Here is a 14878-nt window from a genome sequence, read left to right as displayed (position 1 = left end):
AGAAGCTGGACACAATTGGACGACGTGTTATCTCGTCAGTGGCAACAACAATTAAGGCGGCCAACGCCCTCGCGATCGTGGCCTGCTATGACAGGGAGTTATGGTTCAAGAGCGCCCCCCTGTTGGACTTCCGGCAACGGAGGCTGTCCTTTCGGAGCGCGGGGGGCAAGCAGGGTTACCTCCAAGGGATTCAGCGGTGGCTCCTCTACGTACCGCCAAGCGGCCCGCTCCTCGTTGCAGGAAGCCTATAGAGGACGAGGCAAGTCGGGGGGAGGGGGTGTGCCCCAATGTCGTCGCCAGGGAGGCCAATGCGGCAAGGAGTCCGCCAAGCAAGATTGGACCGACAGCGGGGTCGGGCCCCCACTGAAGCACCCCGGTGGGAGGCCGGCTGGGGAAGTTCATCAGCGTGTGGGAGTCCATCTCCACCGACCGTTGGGTGCTGGACGCCCTGGCCCAGGGGCACGCCCCCGAATTTCTAAAAAGGTGCCCCTGCATTCCACCCGTGGTCAGGAAGGAAAATCACGTCCCTCAACTACTCTTGGAGGTGAGGACGTTGCTCAGAAAAGGTGCCATCGAGCTCGTCCCGAAGAGGCTCCGGAGTATACTCAAGGTACTTCCTAGTAAAAAAGAAGACAGGAGGATGGCGCCCCATCCTGGACCTGCGACGGCTGAACAAATACATCAAGGCACAGAAATTCCGGATGGTCACCCTCCAGCATGTGCTGGGACAACTGGAGGAGGGCGATTTCCTGTTGTCGTTTGATTTGAAGGATGTGTACTTCCACATCCCCATTCTGAAAGGTCACCGAAAGTTCCTCAGGTTCGTGGTCCAAGGACGGCACTACCAGTTCAAGGCCCTCCCGTTCGGTTTGAAGTTGGCACCCAGTGTGTTCACCAAGTGCCTCGCACTGATGGCAGCGCGGCTGCGCCTGCAGGGGTTCCACGTCTACCCCTACCTGGACGACTGGCTCATCCGAGCAGGGACAAGGGAGCTCGCCGTGGATCACACCGCAAAGACCGTCCAGCTGCTCTCTGACCTGGGATTCTCCATCAACTTTCCCAAATCCCACCTGGTCTCGTCTTAAGTCGCACTGTTTCTGGGAGCAAATCTCGACACAGTGGCACGCCTGGCCTCACCGTCGGAAGAAAGGACGAAGGCCATCCTGAGCAAGGTGCAGCGCCTGCTGGCCACGGACGTGGCAAGGGTGAGGTCCATCAAGTCCCTCCGCGGGATGATGTCGTCCTGCATAGATCTCGTGGGTTGTGCAGGCTTCGGATACACCTCTGCAAGAGTTCCTCGACTCCCGCTGAATCCAAGCGACGGGCAGCTTCGAGGACGGGATTCCGCTCGACGAGACCTTCCGACGAGTGATCCGGTGGTGGGGCACCCATGCTCATCTGACGGCGGGCACAGACTTTCAGACCCCATCCCACCAGATAACGGTGACGACGGATGCCTCCCTGGAAGGGTGGGGAGCACACACCAGAGATCATCACGCAAGAGGCCTTTGGCTCCCAGAGGAGAAGAAGCTCCACATCAACATCCTGGAGCTCCGAGCAGTGTTCTGGGCCCTCAGGTTCTTTCTCCCGTCCCTCAAGGGCAAGGTGGTGAGAATTTTCACCGACACCACCACCACGATGTTCTACATCCGGAAGCAGGGAGGAACAAGATCCCCAGCCCTCTCCAGGGAAGCCCAGGATCTGTGGCATTGGGCCGTCGCCCAAGGGATGTTTCTGGTGCCCTTTCATCTGGCAGGGATAAAAAACACATCGCCGACTCAGTCAGCAGGGAGCTTCGCTCGTGCCACGAGTGGGAACTACGTCAGGATCAAGTGGATAGACTCTTCCGATGATGGGGAAAACCCCAGATCGACCTGTTTGCGACGGCGACGAACTCCAAGTGCCAGAGGTTCGCCAGCAGGTTTCCCCAGCCGAGGAGCATGGGCGATGCTTTCTCGTTCCCCTGGGAAGGCCTGTTCCTTTATGCGTTCCCTCCGTTGCCGTTGCTGCTCCGACTCGTCAACCAGCTCAAGAGGTCCCGGTGCAGGATAATCCTGGTCGCACCGGCGTTGCCGAGGCAGATCCGGTTCCCAGACCTTCTGGACTTGTCAGCGTCCCCACCAGTCAAGCTGCTGACGGACGCGGATCTTCTCTCCAGAGAAGGAGGCGCCATACTTCATCACGACCCGGAGTTGCTGAACTTGCAGGCCTGACTCCTGCAGTGCTAGAGTTTGGAGGGTACGATATCCCGGCTGACTGCAGAGAGGTCCTTGCAAAAGCCAGGGCGTCCTCAACTCTCAAGTGCTACGGACATAAGTGGAAGAGGTTCTTTGTCTGATGCCGTGCACAGAAGATTAACCCTCTACGAATTACGCCCCCTCAAGTGCTGCCGTACCTACTGTCGCTGGCCAAGGCTCGACTGGCTCACGCCTCCATCAAGCTACATCTGGCTGCGATATCCCGATACACCAGAACCACAGGACGGGCGTCCTTGTGGTCCCATCGCCTGGTGAAGGAATTTATGAAGGGACTCTTCCGATCGTTCCCATCAGTCAAGGCCCCTGCCCCGGCGTGGGAACTCAACGTGGTGCTGACCAGGCTCATGGGGGCGCCATTCGAGCCTCTGCATTCAGCGCCGCTGAAATTCCTGTCGTGGAAGACTGCGTTTCTTGTGGCCATCACCTCCGCACGGCGAGTGGGAGAGATCCAGGCCCTATCCTGCAAGCCTCCATACTTAACTTTTCACAACACGAGGGTGGTGCTGAGGATGCACCCCTCCTTTATGCCCAAGGTGCCGTCGGACTTCCACCTCAATGAGCCCTTGGTGTTACCTGTTTTCTTCCCGTCGCCTTCGTCTCCGGCCGAGAGGACTTTGCACTCGCTGGATGTGGCTACAGCGCTGAAGTTCTACGTGGACCGAACAGAGTTTTCGGAAGACATCACGGCTGTTTGTGAACTTTGGACCTGTGAACCAAGGGAAGGCTCTCTCGAAGGCTTCCATTTCCAGATGGCTCTCCGGCTGCATCATGCAGTGTCATCGGTTGGCAAACCGACCGTTGCCCGGCCGTCCGAGAGCCCACTCGACCAGAGGGATCGCTGCTACCCACAGCGTTCCTGTCTGGTGTGCCCCTGCTGGACATCTGCAGGGCTGCTACGTGGAGGTCGATGCACACCTTCACGAGATTCTACTGCGTCGACTGGGATTCCAGGGAGGAGTCCAGAGTCGGCCAGGCAGTGCTGCGCAACCTGTTCGCTTAAGGTGAGCCTGGTGAGGAGGTAAGAGATGCTTAATGTTGAGTTTTATGTAATGCTTGATGTTGAGCCTTGCCACCTCCCGTGGTTGTGCATGTGTACTGCTATTCATTCCTATATTCATGAGCATGTGAATCCATGCCAGACCCCATGCTGGAGAAAACAAGTTACTTACCTGTAACTGTTGTTCTCCAGCATGGGTCTGGCATGGATTCACATGTGAACCCTCCCTCCTGCCCCTCTATGGCTCTTCACTTGGGCATACTGCCACTTTGCGTGCTACCAAATCTGAAGATGGCTGCCAGAGGCGGGGCTTAGGGAGAGGGCAGTGATTGGCTTGGGGCAGTATGACCCAGAGACCAGTGATTGGTTACTACTGAGAAAGACAGATCAGAAACGAAACTGATACTGATTTTTTTTTTTCTTTACCGAGGATCCCCAGCCTGACTGGGAATATTCATGAGCATGTGACTCCATGCCAGACCCATGCTGGAGAACAGTTACAGGTAAGTAACTTGTTTGTTATCTGCCACAGCACAATTTGACAACACTACAGTATATTTTTTTCCCCACCTCAATTTCACTGCAGGATTATTCGCTCTCATAGTCGCTACCCTTCATGCTGCAGGAGGAGAAAGGACCACGGGCTCGATGTACTACAATAAGGAAGCAATCTGTTCAATCATAGCATTTGCTTCCTCAATGTGAGGTCGTGACAGAGGCCCTCTTCCCCCGGTTGCAAATACAAGGGTGATTTCATAGACATTCGTTTGGACATATTTAGGCAATTTCTACTCAAGGCTGAATGCAGAAGACAAAATGACCTGTCAGTAATATAAGTACCACTCCGTTATTGCACTCAAGGAGAATTATAAATGCAAAAGGAGTGTTCACTAATAGAACCATTCAACACTACTAAAATCGATTAAAAATACTGTTGGAGGCCTTATGAAAACCTAGTAAACCTAGGTACAACCGGCCAAAAAAAACAATGTCTCAAATTCATAAAATAGTGATAATGGATTCACAATCCACAAGAGTGAAAAATTCATCAAAGCTCAGAAATAAGTTGCTAGCAAAATGGGTGCGCCGTGGAGCAATAGCCGTATGGCTCACAGGGCTGCCATAGTCCATCTCCCCGTCCTCCAAAAGTTGGTGCACTTTAGAAGTGACTACCACTTGAAGCAGTGGTTAACACCACAAGGATATTAGACTTGGAGCAGTACCACTGCCGCTTGACCTTGCAGCAAAGCCCACAGCAACCAAAACCCCCAGCAACCACAAGAACCGCGGGAGAGCACTGCTTGCAGCCTGGGGTTCATCCATGACCTAAGTCAGTTCAATCCAAAAAGGTCAACCCCTCCTAGGGGACAGAGCGCAGGACTCACCGGGATGAGGCAAACCGAACCAGTTCTCACGGACTACCCGCCGACTAGCAACCCTAACAAGCAAACCCGCAGGAAGCATAAAATAAGCAAGTCTTGAGAAAGCTATGCTCCCTTCCCTTGCCACAACACAGGGATAAGATTCAGAAGTTTACACAAGGCCAGAAATGGCCAAAGATGGCTCAAAGGGATCAAGTCCTCACTGTCAATTACCTACACGGTTGGGTGATGATAGGAGTGTGTTGTGGGACAGAGGACCACTGAACTCGGTCCACTGCTCCCGCGTCCTTGACCACCCCCCTCAAACTTCCCCCAACTAGCTCCCCACTACTACTTGGCAGGTTCCCATGTGTATACAGTCGATTCACCTTCCCCCCCCGCCCCCCATAGAAATGTATGCAGTCCTCCTGGTCAGGTTTAGCTCACTGCAGCCCACAAACCGATACACTGTGCAGGTTGCACTCACTGTTCAACACGAGCAGCTCCAAGGGTATCGGCAGAGGAAGCGGGTAGAGTCGGAGGGGAGGAGGTGGGCGGAATGTTATCCGTGATGACAGTGGGGAGTTCTAGTTGGCAATAGTCCAAAGAAGGATATACGTATAAAAACCAACGTCTCGCCTCACCCACCTGGCAGACTTCCACGGCTTGTTTTCTGTCCAAACCCCACCTTCCTCCACCTCTGGAGAATGCAGGAAAGCAATGGAGAACAGCTAGCCGCTCTACCACACCGTATGCTGGGTACCCAACTCGTACCATGAGAAAGGCTAGAGGAAAGGATCGAAGGCCATGAGAACCGTGTCCAGCCGCACCACAGTTTCCTTGGCCGCTTCCGACACACATTTCAGATAATTCCCAGTTGATTATCAAATGCCTTCTCGGCGTCCATGAATACTAACATTATCTAAAAGAGCTTCTTTTCGGAGTCCCATCATATCAATTATAGTTCTAATATTATATACAAACCTACCTCTCATAAAAGCAACCTGGGAAGTATTAATTAAATCCCCTAATCACTTATCCAACCTATCCGCTAAGACTTTAGCAAACAACTTAAATCCACGTTGAGCAACAAGATTAGTCTAGAATTCCGACAGCTTCTGTGATCCCTTCCCGGCTTTGGAATAAGAGTTATGTTAAAGGATATTTTATACCGCACACTTTCACCACCATGGTGGTCCGCTAGAGCTCTGACAGATCTGAAAGATAAGAGGGTGCGGTCGGTTAGTAGGGTGTAGCTGGATAAAGGTAGAGCGAGATTTATGATGTCCAGTTGGCAGCTTCAGTTCGGTTAGCACCGTTAGCTGAGCATGGGTGCAGTTTACCGATCTGTGGGCTCCCATGTGCTGTTGTGCGAGACTGTGTACCTGAGTTGGGTGTCTTTGGCCTTGGTGTCTGCTGGAGCGTTCCTCTGTGGTTAATTCACCTGGTTCTGTGCGAGGCAGTGGCATATCTCTGTGGTTGTCTAGTGATCTGAGGGCGGGACGGAAGCAAGGGCCTCCCCCGTTAAGGTTTGAGATTGCTAAGGTTGTGGGTTGCTCTTTGGTTGTAAGGGGGCTCTGCCTGGCATCTCCCTGAGCTCCTAGACGCGCCACCCTCCCTGCAAATTCTAAGCACTCCCTGTCCTTTCGGGTGCTAGTTAGTGATTAATGCTCCTTCTCCAGTTATGGTTGCTGTCTCTATTGTGCTTTGCCTAGCGAAGGGGTTTGGCTTGGGCACGGTCAATCCATTTTTTTTATTTTTGTATTTCGTTTGTTTATGGGTTTAAGCCCCAAATTTTGAGTAGTATCTGAATTTTAGGTGGTCCTTTGTATTTCGTATTTATTTTGGGAGGGTGTTCCAAATTTCTGCAGTCAGGTGAGAGAAAGAGGATCCCCCAAGGGTTTTCCTTGTGTATGGATTTGGTTCCATGCAGATGCCGTTGCCTGATCTGTGTTCTTGTCGGTTGGTAAATTGTTAATTGTTTTTGTAGGAATTCTGCTGCTTGGTCGTCGATTGCTCTGTGCATTATTCACATTATTTTGAAAGTGATTTGTTGTTTGATTGGAAGCCAGTGTATCATTTTTAGCGCTGGGGTGATGTGGTCTTTTTGTGATAGTTTAAGGAGAAGTCTGGCTGCTGTTTTTTGGATATGTTGCAGTTTCTTCAGCAGGTGTTCCAGCATTCCAAGGTAGAGGCTGTAGGCATAGTCGATTCTTGACATGAGGTTGATGATTGTAAGTGTTTTATGGGAGCTCAGAAACTGTAGGATTCTTTTAATCAAGTGTAGGCGGAAGAAGCATTTCTTGATTATTGCATTTACTTGTGGTTCTAATACTGGCGCGTTGTCCATTAGAATTCCAAGGTTTTTGACTATTTACAATTGTGTGGGCGCTGTTCCTAGTTCTGTGGATCATTGAATATGAATTTTATTTTCCAGGTTTTTGGATATAGCCATGATTTCTGTCTTTCCTGCGTTGAGTTTTAGGCTGTTTGCCAGCTTTCTTCTCTTGTTGTGTATCTTCAATTTTTATAGATTTGTGTGTCTGTAATCAAAGCCTCTCTCCTACTTGGACACAGTTTCATCCTGTAAAAAACAATTATATAATTCACACAAGACAGATTCCAGAACCAAACTGAACGATTTATAAAACTTCCCAGGTAGTCCATCTAAACATGAGGATTTACCTGCTTTAGGTTATTAAATTACCTTTATAATCGCCTCAACTTCTATCTGAGCATCCGAAGGCGCCCATTCCCACACACAACATCCAAAATTCAGAATAATGCACTCACCCCGCTAGGGAATGAGACCAGGAGATAGATTGCAAGTAGAACAAAGTTTTACGTAAGATAATTTGTGTACGCAGAGAACTCTGCTGCCCAGAGAGCGCGCTGCCAAACATTACAAGGGCACCACATTATAAGGTAAAAATGTCATTGATGACGGCACGTTATGAGTACACAATTCTACAATACAATTTGGTTCAGTTCATTAGTATAGAATAGATGTTTAGGTGATGACCACGTTGGATTGGCTGTTGCTTGGGTGCAACTCCCGCAGCACGTAGGTCAGCTGGGCTCATCTCCGTGGGGTGGAGGTTGTGTCAGTAAAAAAGATACACTCCCTGAATAGCTAATCTACAATAACAGGATCTGAGAGCATGAGACAAATGACAATCGTAAAAAGTCTTGCACGTATGAGGGTGCTTCTCAGAGTTCACTAACAAGTTATAGGTATGCATTCTACCCTCTGCACCCTGATACTCATAAACCCAGTGTTCTCAGCCCAGGTTTCTATTTTGGGGGTTTTGATCTACCTGATGCTCCATGATACAACTAGACCAGTGTTCGGTTTAGGAAGAATCTATGGGTGTCTGGGGCCAGGGCACTAGTGGGTGTTCTTCTCTGGTCACTGAGGGGTCAGATGTGTATCTATATCAAAGGAACAGAGGGGCATGGGCCCGGTGGACCGTGGCTTGGCAGGGTGGGTATCAAGGGGGCACAGGCAGGTTTCTGTAGATGAATGGGCATTCAGACGGGGGCCTGCTCCGGTCTCACATGGCGCGGTGAGCTCATCTGTTCTGGGATGACACTAAAGATTGCAAAAATGAATGGCTGGAGTTCCGTGAGAACAAGGTTTGTGCGAAGCTGGCAAGAGACAGTGGGGACCTGAGATGGCGGTGTGAGGCGCAGGGCAGAGACAGGCTTTTAGAGATCATTTTCAGGCCTAGTAAAAGATGGCGTCTGATGTTACAAAAATTGAGTCTTTGAGCTTGGTTACATGTTTTCCTTATTGGTAAATAGAAGATAATTAGTACAGATTACGTTCGAGTGGGAGGGGGACATCTCCCCCTCCCCCCCCCCACCACTTTTGCACAAGCGACTGCCGTCTATATACAGGAATGGCGAGGGGGACAGAAAAGACCACCTCTCCCCCAACACATCTAAAGCAGCATTATCTTCGCGGTTCAGTACAGGGATCTCAAGCAACTCCTCTAATTCTGCTCTCAGAGGAATGGTAGATCTTAAGTATATAGTCTCATAGAACGAAAACGCTTACAAATATCAGCATTTCTCACAACCATGCTTCCATGTTCGTCCATCCCACCCTTTATGCATGTCCTTTCGACCACCCCCTTCAACCTGCTAGCCAGCAATTTACCACTTTTGCCACCACATTCCCAATATTGTCGTCTTACAAAAAAGACCCATTTCTACCAACAAGTCTGTCTTGTTATGCAAATCTTCTTGGACTCACACCATCTTTAATTTATCAGCTACTTTCATTATTGCATACTTCCGTTGCAAGTGAGTACTTAATTCTTTTAAACCCGTTTTTCTAGAATAAGTCCTATTAATTCTTGTATTGTGGACTTGAAATTGTCCCAAACCGTCAAAATATCTGTAGAACCCATATTCTCCCTGAAGAAAGATTACTTTCTGATCCTGTGCTACTTAATAAACTCAAACTGCAGATTTATGTAGCTGATACTCTGGAGTGGAAATAAACTTTTCTCAAGTTGAACAAAGTTTATGGGACATTTATATAGCCCATCCCCCAATGACGACCAGCCAGACTGCCTTACCATGCAGATCGTAGAAAAGGTGATGAGTTTACTCTAAATTTACATGGCAGGATGATGTAGATTTCTTGAAATGGATCTCGCCCCAACAGACACTACCAGTTTGTTGCTGAATTATTGAAACAATGGAAGATTCTTAGACCTGTTGTTGTAAGGTAGGTGAAAGCCGAAAAGAAATATAAACCCACTCCAAGATCCCATGATTTGGAAAGGAAATCTGGTGCCTTCCCGCGACTGTTAACCATTTTAAAATAAGTGTTCATTGTTTCATCTTTCTCCTGTGGCTGCACAGTAGCTCAGTAGAGTAGTCATAAAAGGTGTGTAGGAGTTGAGCACAAACCTATTCAGACAAACCTTTGCATCATGGGGCCAACCAATGGTGGACCTCCTTGCAATGGCAGACATTGCCAAATGCCCAAACTGTGCATCGGGTACCCACACATGGGGTCCCTATGCAACGCTCTGTAGGTGAGCCGATTCGTGATATTTGTATATGCTTTCCCCTCCCCCAACACAATTGATTTACAAAGTAGTACAGAAACGACTTCAGGAACTAACCATATTCATTGCACCAATGTTGGAGAGACCACAGCGATGCACCTACTGAGCATGTTGGTATGCCCAACAAGAACTCTTCCCAATCCTGCTACCTGCTCACGCAGCAGCGACAACAAATAACACATGCAAGCCCACATACAACCTATCTGGCAACTTGGCTCCTGAAGTCCTAGAGTTTGGCCATTTGAAGTTGCCCACACAATGCATGTACATCTTGCAGGAGGCAAGAAAAGCAAACGCCAGGCCTTACGTCTTCAATAAATGGAAGTATTTTGTCATTTTGTGTACCAAAAACCATTTCAGCCCCATTAACTATTCACCGGCAGTTATTGCTACTTACAAGCTTTATTTATTAGACTCTGGTTTAGTCTACAACTTCATCAAAGTGCATCCAGCAGCACTGGTGTTATACACCACCTCTCAGTCTCCTGTGGATTTCTAACACACTGGATTTCATGAAATGTATTAATAATAGTTCTGTGTCGAAAGGTCAACATTTTGAGACTTGATCTAAATTGTGATTACTAAAGGTGAACCAATGGCCGACCTTCACTTCCTCGGTTTCCTGTTGAAAAAGTCTAAATATTGACTTTCAAAGTGTTGCATTGGTAAACCTCTTGTCTTCTGTTGGTTTTATTACTAGTGTCATAGAATGCAACTCCACTATAACGGATTCAATGAAAGATGACTCTGCCAATAAAATAGGGTCCACGACATGCAAAGCTTAATTTTCAGTGAAGTTGTAACAGATGCATGGTCAAATGCAAGTTAAAGGTATTATAAATTGGCTGAATGTATGATAATTCTGAGCAAAATTTACTTGAACAGCTGCATTTCACATTTTACCAATATGACTAAAGGTTTTGTATTTTCTAATTACTTTTCTCTCTGCTCTACTGCCAGTGATGCCATGACTGTCTGGTTTGCTCAGCTAGAAATATAGAATGCTATATCACTTGTATTGTGTTTGATATTTTTATATTCACTGTACTGTAATCTGGGGGATATTTGGCACACCTATTGTTATGGCACACTTCAAAAATAATGTATTCTGCAATAAATGAATAAACCTAAGGCATGAGTGATAGAGGGGTTTAACAAAAAGCTTTCCCAGGGAACATTGTGTAAGGCTGCCAGTTCTTCAAAACTCCATGTTCTATAAATTTAAAATGAGCTTTTTTTCTTTTCTCTTTAGCGGTTTGAACACTCAGCCAAACTGAGGCGGAAAATCACTACATATGTCTCTTTCCCTCTGGAGCTGGACATGACGCCGTTTATGGCCTCCAGGTATGAACTTTTGGAATCCAAAATCTGCTCACATTGTTTAAAGTTTGATTTAACGTTTTGGAAAAGAGCAAACTATCCCAATAGCAGTATTTGCAGCCAACTATTGGTTGTCTTGCCTTTCCATGTGAAAACATGTTTGTGTTGCCTGGTTGATGAGCAGAGAAACATGTCAAGTAGTTTGTTTGGCCAGAGAAGTTTTTTCCCCATCTTGCAGAAATATGTCCCACTTGGCATTAACCTGTTTTGTGGTTCGCTTAAAACATAGCCACACAACCTACATTTAGGTCTGCTCACAGAATGCCCTGTTGTGATTATAAAGTAGGTTTCAAAATCATAACTACACAATTCTAATGGATTCCTTCCTCCCAGTGATTCTTTATCTATATCCTATCCACAGCTCAGCTATCCTTCTGGAATGTTTCCACTGCCAGGAGGCGCAGAGCAACACCATGTCTGCTCCGTCCACCTCTATGCGCCCAGATCCAGGCATGTTGGGGACAGTATATATAGAGGTTCTACGTGACCTCATTTGCTTTTTCTGCCCACTCTATTCGGGCCAGAAACATGGCATCTGAATTTTCGAATTCGCTGTTGCCATCCAAACCTGCAAAGACCAACAGTTCGAAAACTGTAGCCAGCAGATCTGTTTCGGATCCCCACCACACTTGTTTATACGGCTTGGGTGAGGAGCACATCAACCAGGATTGTGGGTCATGCCAATTCATGTACATGAAGGCACCTCCCATGAACGGGCATCAAAACATTTGAGCTTTGCCCACAAGACAAAGGGTGATGTTGTGTAGTCTTGTTTGAGGTCGGAGCATCGGGCCCCTCGTAAGGAAAAGAAGCACTGCAAAAAATCCCGCTTTAAGTGGATCCTCGCACCACCTCTTCGAAAAAGAGCCACCGCTTCATAGGTTCTCTGGAACAGGATAAGGTACCTTTTCCTACTCAGTCATCCACCCCAAAGGACGGGAACGATTTTGCCAAAGGATGCTTGACATCTTCACCAGGGCACCAAGGCCCCAGCGCTGGCAGAACCCACCACTTCTACGTCCGGCTGGGTCTCCCCTGTGGTCCACTCCTGCACACCTAAGGGCTTGGGCCTAGCCAAGAAGTGGGAAGAGCTTTCCCTGTGCCTGACTCTGCCTTTGGGCGTTGTTCTCTGCACCAGCACCAATGAACCTTGGGAATATGCTACTCTTCCATTCAAACCATACATGTCGATGTGTGACATGTACAATGAGGAAGGTGACCCGGTACGCTTTCTGTTTGAACCCTTGGTCTCCAGGGAAGACTGGGACTTCCCAGTGGAATTCAAAAAGGGTGAGGACGTCCAAGAGGCTAGTGGCCTAGACACCACCCCCGAGGCTGGATATTCTTACAGCACCCACCCCTTTAAGCCTCGGCCCTCTTTTCAGAAGCCGATTTCAAAGGTGGCTGATAATCTGGGGCTCTCAGCCCCGTCCAGGCCAAAAATTAAGTTTGAATGGACATCCTGGACGAGGGTCCCAGGAAGGAAACACTGCTGCCCTTCAATGTGGCGGGAGAAGCCTACTTCTGCAGTTGACCTGGAGCTGGCCAGGGAGCATCGCCCTGCTCCCTCTGACCCGTTTTTCTGGCCACTCCTGCTTTTTCCAGAGAGCTTGCTGATGTAGGCAGTGATTGTCAATGTGAAGTCTTCCACATTCCCCTCTTTCACCTGACCAGGAAGGTAAGAGACATGCTTGGGGGGGAAGATGTTTGCATCGGGCAGCCTCGCCCTTGTTGCAGTAAACTCTTCTTGTACTGTGGTGAAATTCCCTTTTGGCCTATGGTCTGCTGTGGTGAATGCAGATGAGCATATCCCTGAGCGGGAGATGAGGGACAGCTTGACAGACAGCAGGGAAGCTTCCCACCCGATTCTGGACTGGACACTGTTGACTGGGTGCGTAGGTCCATGTCCACAAGTGTGGTCCTTAAGTGCCACTCTTGGATGAGAACGTCTGGCTTTGCGCGCATGAAATCCAGACTAAACTTCTGGACATGCCCTTTGATGGCCAAAACCTGCTTGGGCTGAAAGCTGATTGGTGTCTAATTTCTGGAGGGCACAAAGTCCACTGCAAAGTCATTGGGTCTAGTTGTGCTGCAGTCCTCTGCATCTTTGGCAAGATACCAGAGTTTTTTCCCTCCGGCTCCTACGGAGGGAAGGTGCTTACTGAGCGGGAGTGCTCCCTCCAGAGGACGAGCGGCTGCAGCCACCAACCCCTCGCCACCTCAAGGGGCCAAACATATGTGAGGTTTTCTGCCACGGTGTCCCTTTTGGGGGTAACTTTCCCTGTTCAACAAGCAACAGACCAAGATGATGTCCGATGCTTGGGCCTTACAGGTCGTTAAACAGGGTTAATTTCTCCATTGTGTGCAGTGTCCTCTGGACCACAGCCCTTACGCCAGCACCTTTACTCTGGATACAATCCTCTTGGAAAAAGAGGTCAGTTGGTTTCTCTGGAAAAGCGCGATAAAACTGGTGCATCTCTCAGAATGAGGCATGGGTTGGTTCCTATTTTTCACATTCTGGATCTGAGGCTGTTGAATTTGTTCCTGCGAAAGGACAAATTAAAATTGGTTACTCTCCCAGATTCTGCAGGATCTGGGCAAGTGTAACCATAACTGGATGGTATCACTGGACCTTCACGATGCCCACTGTGATTCTGATGAATCTGCACGTGGAAATACCCAAGGTTGGTGGTGGGCCATCATCATTACCAGTTCAGAGTCCTGCCACTCAGCATTTCTTCGGCTCCCAGGGTTTTCATCATTCTGCTAGCAGTGGTAGCTGCTCGTCTCAGGAGAGGCATTCATTTCTTTCCCTGCCTGGACTGGCTCATCCAAGCCTGTTCCCTAGGTCTAGTGTCAGAGCATCTTCTCTGCACATGCACTCTATTGTACAGCTTGGGCTTTTCTCTGAACTTCAAAAAGTCTCGGGTTTAGCCATCCCAGTCTGATTTATCAAAGCAGTCTTGGGCACTCACTTTGGCAGGGATTTCCTCCCCGAGGACCGCACGGCAAACATCTTTCGGAGGGTCAATGTCCTCCGATCCAAGGAACAAGTCCTGGCCTTTGGTTTTCTGGGCCTCATGGCCGCCTGCATCCTAGTGGGGCCTGAGTCGAGGCTGCTCATGAGATCGCTTCAGTGGCTTCTTTATTGCCAATGGTTGCAGCTTCAGGGCCACACGTTTAGGGTTGTACCGAACTTCTGCTTCGAGTAAGTATAAGGCCGAATTCCAGCTGAAAAAAAGCTATTCTGCTCCAGCCGAATACTTTGACATTCTCATTTGAAAACAATGCAACATGAACTCAGAAAGGAAAATATAGACTTCAGTTTGCAAAACAATAGAATTAGACCAGACAAATTGCTATCACACAGCTGAAAAATGTCTTGTATTGTAATCTGCTTTCATTTTTTATACTTTGCCTGCAACAATACAGGAACATCTTTTCTTATGCAATATGCACTTTTTTCAGTTGGAAAAGACAAACTGAAGGAACTGTGCATAGATACTTTCAGTTCCTGTCATATCACTTCCCATTGCGTACGTCATAGTCATCCCTTTTCTTTTTTTTAAGGACTTGAGTCCTGAGTTTATCATTATCTGATATTTTATTAGGAATGATAAGTTGCATATGTTTGTGTATTGGCGAGATGGAGTGGCTAGGATAAGTGAGCAACATTTGTTTGTGTGGGGTGAATAGTTGTGAGATGGAGTTCACGCGTTTCAGATTTCTTTTTGACTTGTGATCTGCATGAGCCGACATGTGCCATTTTATACATTTCTATGTGAGCTGCAAAGAAGT

General features: G+C 48.3%; 1 protein-coding gene across 11 annotated transcripts in view; it reads left to right on the top strand.

Annotated features, from left to right (window-relative positions):
- USP22 (ubiquitin specific peptidase 22) overlaps positions 1-14878 on the top strand; it is a 1065482-nt gene that overhangs the window by 833157 nt on the left and 217447 nt on the right. For all 11 annotated transcript variants that reach the window (XM_069645750.1, XM_069645745.1, XM_069645754.1 and 8 more), the window contains one exon: positions 10953-11044. In XM_069645750.1, the coding sequence (XP_069501851.1) occupies positions 10953-11044 (92 nt within the window). The remainder of the gene's footprint in view (positions 1-10952; positions 11045-14878) is intronic.

This window comes from Ambystoma mexicanum, chromosome 2p, assembly GCF_040938575.1.
Source record: "Ambystoma mexicanum isolate Mex_15411 chromosome 2p, UKY_AmexF1_1, whole genome shotgun sequence".
Classification (NCBI taxonomy): domain Eukaryota; kingdom Metazoa; phylum Chordata; class Amphibia; order Caudata; family Ambystomatidae; genus Ambystoma; species Ambystoma mexicanum.
Note: the sequence above shows the minus strand (reverse complement) of the source record. Positions and strands in the feature narration are given on the sequence as shown.